General features: G+C 61.8%; 1 protein-coding gene across 1 annotated transcript in view; it reads right to left on the reverse strand.

The window, feature by feature from the left end:
• The window catches only part of Celsr1 (cadherin EGF LAG seven-pass G-type receptor 1), a 116493-nt gene that overhangs the window by 1011 nt on the left and 101986 nt on the right, over positions 1–13496 (reverse strand). Inside the window, exons 23-32 of the mRNA XM_076855446.2 lie at positions 12102–12228; positions 9731–9931; positions 5828–6002; positions 3373–3485; positions 2899–2978; positions 1798–1924; positions 1176–1301; positions 660–754; positions 291–394; positions 5–154 (exon numbers count right to left, since the gene is read on the reverse strand). Coding sequence (XP_076711561.2) covers positions 5–154; positions 291–394; positions 660–754; positions 1176–1301; positions 1798–1924; positions 2899–2978; positions 3373–3485; positions 5828–6002; positions 9731–9931; positions 12102–12228 — 1298 coding nt within the window. The remainder of the gene's footprint in view (positions 1–4; positions 155–290; positions 395–659; positions 755–1175; positions 1302–1797; positions 1925–2898; positions 2979–3372; positions 3486–5827; positions 6003–9730; positions 9932–12101; positions 12229–13496) is intronic.

The following is a 13496-nucleotide window of genomic DNA, read 5'->3' on the forward strand; positions in this document are numbered from 1 at the left end:
TCACCTTTGGGGGTGCTGTGGACAGGGCCCTGCGCCGGGGCCCATGTGTCCTCGGCCTCCCCACCATCGTCCTCGCTGTCTGATGAGCGTGAGGAGGCATAGGAGCTGCTCTGCTCGTCCAGCGACAGCTCGCTGTCCGAGTCCGAGTCGGGGCCTGTGGGGTGGGTGGGCATCGAGGCTCAGGTAAGCAAGCCACCTGTGCTTCCTCCAAGGTATGTCCTCCACTGGCTGTGGGGATGTGGACACATGAGAGCGGCCTGGGCCCCTGCAGCCATCAGGGGAAGCCATACCATGAGGTTTCTTAGAGCTCCTGGGGTTGAAGGAGGAATCCGGTTCCCCATGGCCACCACGTGCAGGCCCGGAGGACACGCTGAGCTTCTGGACCCCTTCATCCCTAGAGAGAAGCGCAGGCTCAGCACTTGCTCAGCAGAATAGATGACAGGCCCTGATGTGACCGAGCACTTTCTGCCTGCACACCATGGCCACTTGGGGTTCTGGAAGTTTCCCCCAAACCGCCCCAGCTACATTTTGATCAATGGTAACAACACAGACAAATGAAGAGTCTCCACATCAGGGCGCGTGGCTGGGACCTTCCCTGCAGGCCAGGCCACAGAGCTGGCCCCACTGCACCCCAAGATGACAACGGGCAGCAGCCTGACCTGCTGGTGCTGTCCAGTGAAGCAGTGGACTCGCCCAGGGCTGTGCGGAGCATGTCAGGCCCCTCGCTGTAGGTGTTGTTGCAGTTGAGGGAGCGCTGGGGAGGGAGGACGGGCTGTCAGAGACCACCGTGGAGGACACTGTCCCCTAGAGGCTCCCTCGCCAGCACCTTGGCTGTGCCCCTGCCTGGCGACAGGAGGGCAGCATCACAGGGAGCCTCGTGGCAGCGAAGGGGGGAGCACTGCCTGGCCCCAGGACACACCTCCTGCCCACAGCCACTGCTTCTGGGCCAGGGGCCTCACCTGCCCTGGCCCCCGTCTTCCGGAAGCCGTGAAAGAGACCCCACCTAGCTATTTTCCTTCTCCCAAGAGTCATTAGGAGCCATGGCCACGTGTCCAGGGACAGCTCTGGGACACCAAAGCCACTGAGCCCCATTTGGTATTTGGTCCTTATAGCTCCCAGCCCCACGATGAGTGCTGCCCAACTCCCAGCCCCACGGGGTGCCCGGTGACCCCCACCGTCAGCAGAGTGGCCCTCGTAGTGGCTGAGTCATCCAGGTGCAGCTTCTTCCCAGCAAGCACTGCCCTCAGGTGCTTCCGGACCTCCCTGTTGAGCAGGCAGTGGAGCAGGAGCACAAGGGGGCCCTGGAGGGAGGAGGCTCAGGTGGCCCTGGTGCACTCTGCTGCCCCGCAGGAGTAGGTGCCCCCAGGGCGTGGGGCCGAGAGCACAAAGCACCCTGCCATGTGGCCCAGAGGTGCCCGGCCCAGGGCCCCTGCTTTCTTAGGCAGGGGAAGCCCCAGAAACAGCTGGCCTGCACAGGGCAGCAGGCATGTTGGGACAAGAGGCCTGCCCCAGGCCATAGTCTCCTGGGGTCCCCAACATTGTGTCATAAATACCCTTTCTAGGCAGCCCTTGGTGTAAGCCACAAATAGCCACTCCTCCCGGGGACACAGTGGGATTTGGGCCAGCTTGGCAGTGATGAACGGTGGGAGGAATAACCCTGTCCTAGCCAGCATGACTGTGGGCGGGGACCAGGAAGGCTGGGGACAGGCAGGCTGGGGGCCGTGGCCTCCTCTGGTGCAGCACTGGGGTGCCCCAGGTTGGCTCAGGCAGAGTCCCTGGGGCTCTGTGAACACCTACCTGCAGGCCGCTGAAGGCCGCGAAGAGGTAGTGAAAGCCCAGCGAGTCTCCGTTCACAGCCAGCAGACCCAGAAGCCAGGTGGCGCTGATGAGCAGCAGCAGGAGGAAGGCCGTCCTGAGCAGCGAGCTGGGGGCAGGTGGCAGGAGTCCACTCGTCCTTCTGTCCATCCGCCAGCCATACCCCCTCTGTCTGCCTCCCTTCCTCCCTAGCCCTCCCCAAGCATCTTCAGGAGCCAGGGACAAGGGAGGCATGCTCCCACCTGTCGTGGCCTCCCACTGGCACAAATGGATGACAGTCAACAGTGAGCTGTCATGGGGGGGGTTAGTGTGTCCACGTGAAGCGGTGTCAGGGATGGACAGGGGGACGAGGGAGGAAGGGCGGGCTCAGTTTGAGGCCGTAGCCTCCACCACCTGGCCTATCAGACTTTCCTTCTCCAGGGCAGGAGCTGGCATGGCTCCTGCTGCACAAGGTCCCTCCTGGGCACCACCCCTTTACCCCACCCCCAGTTGGCCTCCTCTCTTATCAAACAGGTCAGCAGGACCCTGGCCTCCCACAGACACCCCATCACCCCTCTTGACCCCTGCAGCTCCCGGACACACTGCCGCCTTCTCCCACCACCCCTCCTGCTCCTCCACCCTCGACCCTAAGCCCCTGGGGGCTCCCCCATCCTGTCCCCAGCTCCTAGGCTGCACCCGCCCCAGGCGGTTCCTCCACTCGAGGCCTGACGTTGGAGTTCCAGGTCCCCTCCACCCTGCCTTGACCTGGTGCTTCAGCGCTGATGACTTCTGACCCTGGGGGTGGAGCGCTCTCCTCCCGTCTCCACAGCCCTGCTGTCCCAGGCCTGGACACTGCTAACCCTCCCCCACTCGGCCGATCTACAGCCAGGGCTGCGGACCCACCCCAGGAGCACCCTTGGCCACAACTCCCAGGCCAGGCAGCCAGTGGCAGGAGGGCCTGGCCACTGGGTGATGCACTCTCACAGGGGTCTGTCCAGCACATAAACTGGACATTCAGGGGCCTCAGGGCCCAGCTGACCGAGGCTGGGAAGGGCCAGCTCAGCATCAGGTCCCAGCCCACTGGTCAGGGTCAGCCCCACTTACACAACCCCTTTCCTCTCATAATAATGGTGCTTTCTTTGGCAGGAAACCTTTGCGGACAGGGCAAAGACGACGGTATTGATCTGGGAAGAAATAAGGGAAACAAAGTCGGGGCCGCTCTTTGTCTTGACCTAGCGACCCCCACAGCCGCTCCTCCTGAGCTCTCCACCACATCTTGGGAAGCTGTGGCTGCGTTAGAGGCCTCAGCCCCAGCCTGAGGAAGCTACCCTGGGGCCAGGCTTCTGCCAGCCTGAGGGGGGACTCTCCTGCTGGCTGGACACAGTGGCCTCCTGGTGTACATGAAAGGTAACCTGAAACCAGTGGGCTGAGGACTGGGCCCAGAGCAGCCCAGAGGCTGCAGTGACACTAGAGACCAGCCCTTCCTGCCCAGCTGGCCAGCCCCAACACCCCCTCCAGCCAGGGTGCCCTGGCCCAGCACCCTAAGGAAGGTGTCTCCTGCAAGGCCCTGTCACTCACAATGATAACAGCTCCGATGGGCCCCGCAAAGCTCCAGATCAGACTGTCGTGCAGGGAGAGCCAGCAGAAGTCGGGGTTTCCGTAGCCCTGGGGGTCCAGGCCAACCGCCAGTCCTGGACACAGCAGGAGGGCAGAGGAGAGTGAGGGCCACACATCCAGATAGCTGCCTACACCCTGGAGCTGTGGCCGGGGACTCTGAGGGTTTCCAGAGAAGGGCCACTCATGGGTCCCTGCACTGGCCTCCTGGGAGGAGGGGCAAGGAGCACGGAGACCCCGGCTGCAGCAGGGAGCCTGCCCAGGCCCTCTGAGCAAGACTTGTCCAGACACCACAGGCTGGCCAAGGCCAACGGGCCCAAGACAGGTGGGCAGCTTCCAGAGAGCCCCAAAGGCTGGCAGTGCCTGGGGAAGGCCCTGGTGGCAGGGTCACCATGTGCAGTGAGTGGGTGGGTGAGCAGATCACAGACACGCACATATCACACCACACACAAGTGCACACACACAGCACCACACACACACAGCAGGCCACACACACGTCACACACGCCACACACACATTTCAGACACAACACGCCATACAACACACCACACACAAGTGCACACACACATGCCACACACGTCACACATGCCACACACAACATGCCACACACACGTCACACACGCCATACACAACACACCACACACATCACACACAACATGTCATACATGCCACATGCCACACACAACACAACACACACAGGTGCACACACATACCACACTCAACACGGCACACACAACATGCCACACACATGCCACACACAACATGCCACACACACATTAGACACACAACATGTCACACATGCCACACACAACATGCCACACACAACATGGCACACACACACACACGCCACACTGCATAGGCACACAACCCCTCACTGGCAACTGCTATACACACGGCATTCCCACATCACCTACGTAGTGTCTTTCTAACCACTGGTGACAAGCTGGGCAAGGACAGCCTGTCCATGTGGCCCATCAAGATGAGTCTGGGAGCCCAACAACACAGACCTCAGATGGGACAGAGGAACAGGGTGCCTGTGTCACCCTCAACTCCAGCTGGCTTGGTCCACACCCTCCGGATGCTCTCCACACACAGATCTTAAAGACCATGTCCCCTGCTGCTCAACCCCCACTCTGGGACCTCCCACTGCGCTCAGGAGACAGACCTGGTGCTTCGGTGGCCTGCCAGGCACACTCCCTGCTGGGGTCCCCCCGCCCTCACATTCCCCACCCTCCAGTACAAGTGGCCCTGGCTCTAGAATGCCCCCTGCCTGGCTCCAGGCAAGAGCAGGTCCTAGGAACACCCCACCCGGCTCTGGGCCCCTTCAGCACAGGGTCTGCCCAGGGCAGAACCTCGGGCTGCCACTCGTCACCTCCGCTCTGAGCGAGGACTCCCATTTGCCTCCTCCCTTGCCCGCGTCTGGCCTGGAAGGAGCTCTCTGCCAAGGGCAAGGAAAGGGACGCAGGCCCGCCCCTCAGGGACGTCTGCCACAGCGCAGACCTGGACATCCTGGGCCTGGCGGGCGCTGCCGTCAGCCAAGGCCTCGTCTGCCTGAGGCTCCTGGGGAATCTAGGGTCTTTCCGAGGAGACGTGAGCGTCAGAACGTGTTTTAAAGTCAGTGAGAACGTGCGCTTGGCATCTGGACCAGGTCCTGGGGCGGGAGCTCTCACAGGCACAACCCGACAGAGCTGTGGGGGAGGGGGCTTCCAAGACAGCAGGCTCTGGAAAGATCACTCGCCAGATCCCGTTTTGCAGCTCAGCGCTCTTAGGATGAAAGCCCACTCTGTCGAATTAGGAGGCCTCTGGGCTCACCCTGCCTGGCCTCCACAGCTCTGGATGAGGGGGCCTCGTCCCAGGGGGCACCCTGGACAGAGCCGGGGGAGTCACATCAGGAGCTGCAGGCCCCGGTGGTCCTGTGGGAGCAGCGGCCGGAAGGCGCCTCAGGTGCAGACACCTGCACAGAGCCCTGGGGTCCTGCCATCCGGGGTCAGCACTTCCCACTGTGAACAGGGGAGGGCCGTGCACCAGGCAAACACCCACTTCCTGACCGTGAGGAGGTGCTGCTGCTCCACGCTGCTTCCTGAGCATCCCCTCATCCAGCTGCTCGCCACTGACCATCCTCCCCCTCCGTCCACCCACTCACCACTGACGCACCTTCCATCTAGCTGCCCACCCACCACCTACTGACCCATTCCCCCCCATCCCCCACTCGTCCCCACGCACCCAGTGGCAGGCATGGAATTTCTGTTGGTGCCAGGCAGCCTCCCCTAGGTGTGCAGACTGCCCGGGGGGCCAGCAGAGATGGAGGCCCTTCCTGCCTGCTCGCGGGGCCGCTGGCTCCTGGGCCGCTGGCCGTGGTGGGTTGGAAGCTGCACTCCCACGCAGGCCGCCCTGGCAGGGCTGCTCTGGGCATGCTCACCTGTGACGATGGCCGGGATGCCCCAGCCCACCACGTAGTAGAACCTCATGGGCCCCGTGTCGATGTTGCGCACCTCGGTCAGCATGCGGTAGACGTGCAGGCTCTCCACCAGCGTCCAGGCGAAGGTGCTCATGTAGACGTAGTGCAGGAGGATGGCGACCACTGTGCAGAGGAACTGTGCAGAAAGGGCACGGGCTCAATGGGCACCCCAGCGGGCATGCTGCAGAGGTGTCCGATTCAGGGACAGCCCCACGGGGCACAGGGATTATCAGGAGAGGTACCCGGCTCAGGGCACCCACAGAAGCCAAGGCCCAATAGGCGTGGGGGGACCAAAAGGCCACTCTGTGAATGTGGGGCTCTGTGGCGTCTGCAAAGGGAAATGGAGCTGTCTCTGTGGCTCTGCTGGGACTCACCAGGCATGTCCACGGCCCCAGGGCCTCAGGGCCTCAGGCCCCGAGATGGAATTGGGGCAGAGGGAGGCATCTAGGGCCCCGCTCAAGGGACCCTCCTGGGCGTGGACCACTGCCAGGGTCCACTGGCCATGGCTCAGGGTTGAGGGCTGCAGAGCACTCAGATTTAATTTAAAGAGAAGCTAGAAATACGTATTTTATGTGATGGTCCCCAAATTTTAAATATTGGTATTTAGATTTTAAAAAGCACTGTGGAGCTGAGCCTGCTCAGGCTGAGGGTCCCAGACTGGGATCTTGGCCTGTACCCACCTCTGCTGACCCTACATGAGCTTCCATGGCAGAATCTATGCAGTGACCTCACGTCCAAAAAGAACAAGGTCATACGTACACAGCACACCCCAGTAGTCCCAGCTGCTGAGGAGGCAAGTTCAAGCCAGTCTCAGCAACTTAGTGAAGCCCTGTCTCAAAAAGTAAAAAGCCCTGGGGGTGTGGCTCAGTGGTAGTCACCCAGGGTTCAACCCCTAGAACCAACAAACAAGGTCCTTATATTTTCTGTTGAAATAAGAATAGGATGAGAGGATGTGTCCTAGCTGGGCAGTGCTGTGTCTGGCCAAGGGGCAAGTGCACGGAGAAGAAAATAGTGTTCACAAGGGGGCTAACAGACATGGGCCGCCCTCCGGGGTTTGGGGAGAGGTGCGTGCATAGGCACCGCCTGCGCCACTTTCCCTGGGAGCAGAACAAAGATGGCCTCATGTCCAGTAAATCACTCCAGCCGTCCAGGGCCTGGGAGACGAAAGGCCTTGCCCAGAGAAGGGACTGTGACTTTACAGAAAACCCGTAAAAGTCGCCCGAGGCCAAGCCGGGGCCCTGCCCCCACTTCTCCGCATCTGCGTGCTCACAGGTGCGCCGCTGCCACCAGAAAGATCTCGTTCCAGGGGGCAGAGGAGCCAGGAAGGAGCCGCCCTCAGCATTTCACACCTGGTGTCTGGTGGCACGCGTGGCCGCCCCTTTCCCTCCACTCAAGCACACTGGAAGGGCTCCAAAGTGACCCATGTGGCTTCCCTCCCCCGCTTAGACGCAGAAGGACCGCTGCCGGGCAAGGGGCATCCTCTGGAGAGTTTAGAGTCACTGAGTCCTGTTCCTGTCCCCTCCGGCTCCTCTCTGTGGGCCTACTCACCGGCCTCTGCTCCAGATTCAATGCCCCTGGCCGTCTGGGCTGGTCAACCTCCCACCCTCAGGCTGCCCAAGGGCTCCCCAGGGCAGGCTGTGTGTACTCTTGGCTGCAGACCTCAGGATGACCCAGTCCCCAGCTTACCCTGAACCCCTTTTCATTGGTGGCAACTGGTGGTCCCCCTCAGCCCCGCCCTGAACAGATGCAGCTCTTCACCCGACACCAAGAGTGGGTGGCAGGTCATGCTGCGACCGTGTTGGCGGTATAGAGCACAAGCTGCCTGTGCAGGACTTGTGTCCAGGGACAGGAAACGCTGGGGCAGCTGGATTTTCCTCTCAGTTCTCACGAGTCGCGGTTCCGCCTCATGGGAGGCAGAACCGTGGGAGTCTCATCAACTTCCCTTGGATCCAAAGCATCAAGTCTGGCTTCCTGTAGGTGGATTTTTGACTCATTTTGCAAGGCACATAAAAATCTAGAGGGTCCCTGTCCTCCTGGCGAAGCGGCCTTTTTGTCACCAGATAGTGACCCGTTCTTCGCTGCTGTGCTGTCTACTCTCAGGCACGTAGACCTGGCCATGCAGACCCTCAGGCTACTCTGGCTGGCACGTCCTCCTTCACGGCTCCTCATCCTCACATCTCCCAAGAGTCCCATGGGCGTCTCTGAATCCAACCAGACAATTCTAAGTCACTCTAAGCCAACTGCTTACCTTTGTCAGAGGCTATCAGACCTGGCTGCAAAGAGGCCTTGCTGGCCTCGGACGTGGCCACGGGCGGAGTGGGAAAGCCCTGGCCCACCTCTGGCCAGCCCGGATGCTTCCATCTCAGCACCCCTCCCTCTGCAACTCCAGATGGCTGCCTGCGGATGTCCCTCCAGCTCTCCCCCTCGTGGTCCCCAGAGTATAGGAGCATCTCCCTGGGTACTCCCAGCTATGGGGGCCCAGCTCCAGGAGGACAGCGGGAGGGTGGGGGACGGGGCTACTCTGCCCCCTGGGGTGAGTGTGCTCCTCCCAGGTCTTCACAAAGAGCTAGTTCCTGCTGGAAAGGTGAGCTCGGACCCCACTCCCCTGCCTCTCAGCGGCCTCCCTTGGGCCAGTTCCTCCAGGGTCGGTGCCCTCAGGCTGGCTGTGCAGCACGCCTCGGCCTCGGGGGCCCAGCACCCTGCGCTGGCATTATTGTTGGGGCCACAATTCAAGGGAGTCCGGTTCACCCTGAAAAGACCAGTTTTCCTCAAGGGTGAAAACCCGAGGTGCAGGCAGGTGCTGGCCCCCACCTGCTTCAGCAGCTCACGTCTACGTGGTCATCCCCAGGGAACTGGCCCTCCCCAAGTCAGGGGCTCAGAGGCTTAAAGAGGGAATCAGGGTCTTGGAGAAGGTGGCCTGGTATCATCCCTGCGTCCAGCAAAAACTCACTGGCTTCGCTCATGTGGCCAGGCGCCCCCCACAAGCTGCCGCGACACCATGAACTTCCCCGATTCCTGAGTCCACACAGGCCAAGGCCCATGGAGCCCCCAGGAGCCCCACAACACCTGTGTGTGGATCTCACCAGCTCGAGAAGCGTCTCCGCCTCCTCTCCTCCCCCATTTGCTCTTCTGGAAAGTTCCTTCTGCTTTGGTCCTCTGTATCCCCGGACCTCCCTCCCCCCAGTCCTGCTGTAGGTGTCTTGCTCGCTTTGGGGAAGCCTGTGGCTTTCACCGCAAACAGGAGGCGTGAGGGGCTGGACACACTGTGTGTTCTGGACACTTTTTTTCCTCCTTTGGTGCAGGGGACTGCACCCAGGGTGCTATGCCACTGAACCTCATCCCAAGTCTTTATCTTGAGACAGGGCCTCGCTAAGTTGCTGAGGGTCTCACTAAGTTGACAAGAATGGCCAGAATCGCAATCCTCCTGCCTCAGCCTCTGAGCAAGGGCTGGATCTCAGCGTGCGCTGCTGTCCCTGGTCTCAGGTTCTCACCAGGAGCCGCACCCTGAGTCTTCAGGCTGTGAGAGAGCTCTGCCTGCAGAGCATGGGACTCTGGGACTTGGCAAATGACTGTCATTCCCTATGAGGCCACTAGTGTGAACAGCCACAGGGTCAGAATGAATGTGCACAGAGTCCTAGGCCTTCTGATGGGGCTCCTTGGGGCACCCTTCTGGGGACGGTCCCACCCAGGGGCAAAGCCATGAGTCCACCTGGCTCAACCCGACAGTCCCAACTGTCCCCAGGACTCCCAGCAGCACTGAAAGAGCAGGAGCGCCCCAGCCCTCCTCCCTGTGTGGGCCTCTCCCCGGGAGGCTGGGAGGCCTGCCTCCAGGACGTGGTGGCCCACGTGGCTTGGGGTTCTCACCGGGTTCTCGGTCTGGTTGATTCCGACCACGAAGACCAGCTGGGAGCAGAAGATGGCCCCGATGAGGTTCTTGTGGATGCTGTGCAGGTTGGAGCGCAGCGTCCGGACCAGGGTGAGCAGGATGAAGGCCACCAGCAGGGCTGCCAGGGACAAGGACACGGCGGCATAGGTGATGATCTTCAGGGGCAGGACCTCCCCGTGCTGCGGGTGGGTTGGTTAAAGCAGGAGATGGTGAGGTCAGCTCTCACTGAGTTTTGCGTGACAGAGGCCGACAACGTGATCCGTCACCAAATTAGCAGAGACTGGCAGGAACCATGTGGCTATGACCTGGCTCTCGGGTGGCACAGGTGGGACAAAACCCAGTGATTAGTCTGGAATGAGGACCAACTGTGGAGGGCAGTGGAGACGGCCACACAGCCACGGGCACACACCGCGCCTCGGACTGCACCCTTAAGTGGTCACGAGATGGAGATTCTGCTACGTTTAAAAAAGGGGAAAATAATCTACCAAACCTCACGTGACACCTGTCACCAGGAGACGCTCGGCCTGCCCACCTGAACCCGGAGCCGCAGAGGCCTTCTGGAGGGACACCGTGCCCGAGGACACGTGGTCGGGCGGTGGGCGCTCCATGGCCTCCTGTGCTCTGGTTTACTTTACCCTGTCACAAATTCACTCCTCTGCTCAAACGTCCCTGCCTCTTCACAAGAAGCTGGAGGAGTTGGAACAACACGTGAAGGACTCGTGGCTTTCCTGGGGTCCGTTGTGTGGGAGGGACGCTCACAAACCTGCCACGTGCCCTCTTCCACACCAGGCCTAGATCCAGCCCATGAGGCATCCCAACAGACGGGGAAACTAGTGTCGAGAGGCTGAGGGACCTGCCAGAGGCCACTCAGCTGGCCGGGTGGGACTCCAGGCGCCAGGGACTTGGGCCAACAAGAGCTCACACGGGCAGGGCCTTCCTTCCCGGGACCCTACCTGCCCCTCAGTGTGAAGCCTTCTGTGAGGTAGGAGTGAAGGGACCCCCTGCCCATGCCACGCAGATGTCTCCACAGTGGCTCATGTCAGACTGACCCGCGTCACCTCCAGATGGCTTACCACTCATCTCTTGTGGTCAAGGAATGTGTCTTTTGTAAAAATGGTGGAAAATACACACAGCAGGGGTTCACCACCTAGCCATTTCCCACCGTGCGCTTCCTGGGCATCTGCACAGTGTGACTCCTGCCCAGGACACAGGTTCCGGGTTGCCTCAGCCTCCCGGTGTCCAGCACCTCCTGAAGGTGCTGCCCGTGACACAGAACCATGAGCAGGCTGTCTGCCAGGGTCCTGGGAAGCCAGCACAGGCAGGCCAGGAGGACAAGTGCTCAGGGATTGGGCCCAGAGATGCTCCTTCGAGGCTCCGAGTGCCTGGAGTCCTGCAGCCTACAGCACCCGACTCCCCTGGGGGCGGGGGGTCTTCAGAGATCTGTGGCTCTGCGGCACCCTGGGCACAGGAGCCCCTGACCACTCCCATCGCATTCTTCTACCTCAGCTTCATCTGAGTGCTGCCCAGCTTCCTGGCCACAGGAACCTCACCCCTATCTAAAGACCTCGGTGATCAGCCTCCGGGCTGGCCCTGGTGCACCTGTTTGGAAGTGCTGCCTGCCACGGAAGTGGGTGCCGGGAGAGGGCGCAGACGCCCGGGGTGGGGAACGCTGGACACCAGAATGGCCTTGGCAGGGACAACGGGCTGGCTTCTGGGCCACATCCCAGCCCTGAGCAGGTGACAGGTGAGGCCACCCTGGCCTCTGCCTCGGGTTGTTGGATGCCAGTGTCCCACACTGCCCAGGCTGGCCTCGGGCCACCTCCCTGCCTTGGTAAAGGAGGCCAGGGCAGGTCCTCCCAGCCTGCCCTGCCCGGGGCCCCTCTGCCCTACCACGGCCCCACGATGTGTGGCTCACATTCTCAGGCTGCTTAAGACGTCAGAGGTCAAAGACTATCCGCCTGTCACTGAGGACCGGACCCCTTGGTCCTGGGGGCCGGTGTGTGTGGCCCACAGTGACACCCGCGTGGGACATGCCAGCCTTGCTGTCTTGCCTTTCTTTCAAAGTAGATGCAGAAACACTGTCTGACAGAAGGCTGGGACCTGCTCTGAAGGGAGGTGACATTCTGGGGACCTCCGAGTCTGAGCTTAGGGTCCACTGCTGCAGGTCAGGTGTTCAACCTGGGCTCTTCGGAACCCTCTAGGTGGGGTGTGGGGCGCCCCAGATTCAGGCTCATGGGCCGCAGGGTTTGCTCACAGCGCTGAGGAGGAAGCGTGGTTTGGGGGCTCAGCCAACTTCCTGGGGCCCGTGGGGCACACTTGTGGGTGGGGCAGGGGCTGTGGGATGCCCACCTCGCGCCTGGAGATGTCCATGAGCACCGCGCAGCTCGCGGCCCGGCTGCACTGGCACACCACATGGGTCCGGTTCCTGGACAGGAGCTCGCAGCCCTTGGCCGACCACCCTCCAGTCCCACCGATGCTGCAGAGAAAGGGGACCAAGGGGTGAGACAGTTCCTGAAACCGTGACACGGCCAAGGCGCAGCAGCCTTCCCTGGCCCTGGCCAGCTGGACCCTGCTGGTGGGAGTGGGCCGACGCAGAGCAGCCCTGCGTGCTGTGTGGTGTGTCCCATGACCTCACCAGTGGCCACTGCGTGTCCCCTGCCCCCTCACTGCACGGCCTGTGGCTAGGACAACAGCTGTGCTGCCCCTGACACCACGGAGCACTCGTCCCCTGGTGGCCGCCGCCTCTCACTAGCACCTCTCCAGATCGAATGGTCCACGTCACAGCAGAGAAACCCCAAGGAGCCTCGCGTCCGCTGTGCGCCTGTCGCCAGAAGCACCTCCGTGGCGCCATGGCCACTTGCCTCCCGCAGGCCTGAGTCCTGGCCATCTCAGAACTCACTCCTACGTCGGCCGCACTTTCCTGGGCAGGTTGCACCGTGTTTTACGGGGCTGCCTGGAAGTTAGGGCCCTGTTACTCCTCCCGTTTCAGGACGGGGAGCCCCAAATAACAAGCTGTTCCTGGCCCTGCCCCCGATGCTGGGAAAGTCACATAACCTCTCTGATCCCGAATTTACTCATCTGTGAAATGGGCCGTGACCGTCAGTGCGCTTGCCAAGGGCGCTCAGATCTGGGGATAAAGGAGCCACATAAAGCAGGGGCAGATCATTAGAGCCAGAGCTAATTGCCAGGATCCAAACGAGGGACCAAGGCCAGACGCCAGGCCCAGCAGCCGCAGGCCAAGGCCAGACGCCAGCGCCTCCCACTGGACGCAGGCCCCTCTGCTGTCTCCTCTGGGAGCCAAACAGGCCGGGGGCGGCTTGGCGAGTGTGTGGAAAATGCAGGCGCGTGAGCTCTCACTGCCAAGCCGGACGTGTGCCCCACAGGAGCCCGCTTGCTCAGCAGGGCCAGCACCCAGCATGGCCGCGTGGTGGCTGCCCACTCAATCCAGAGGACCCACGCCACGGGAGGTGGCCCTGTCACGTAGGAGCTCCCAGGTGCGCAGCTCGGGCCTCGCTTCAAGCTCAAGGGCGGGCCTGGGGCTTGGCTCTCTGGCAGCCCCCAGCTCTCCCGGTGGAGAGGCGACCACCATCACGGTGCAGATGGCACTGGACCTGGTGAGGGGAGCGCTCCTGCGCACACTGGTCCCACCAGTGTCCCCCTACTCCAAGACAGCGCCACTGGGCAGGAACTAGAGGAGAAAAAGCCAGCCCCCGACAGAGAGCTCAAAACCTCAAGGCCAGGGGA

Source organism: Callospermophilus lateralis, chromosome 4 (assembly GCF_048772815.1).
Source record: "Callospermophilus lateralis isolate mCalLat2 chromosome 4, mCalLat2.hap1, whole genome shotgun sequence".
NCBI classification, from domain to species: domain Eukaryota; kingdom Metazoa; phylum Chordata; class Mammalia; order Rodentia; family Sciuridae; genus Callospermophilus; species Callospermophilus lateralis.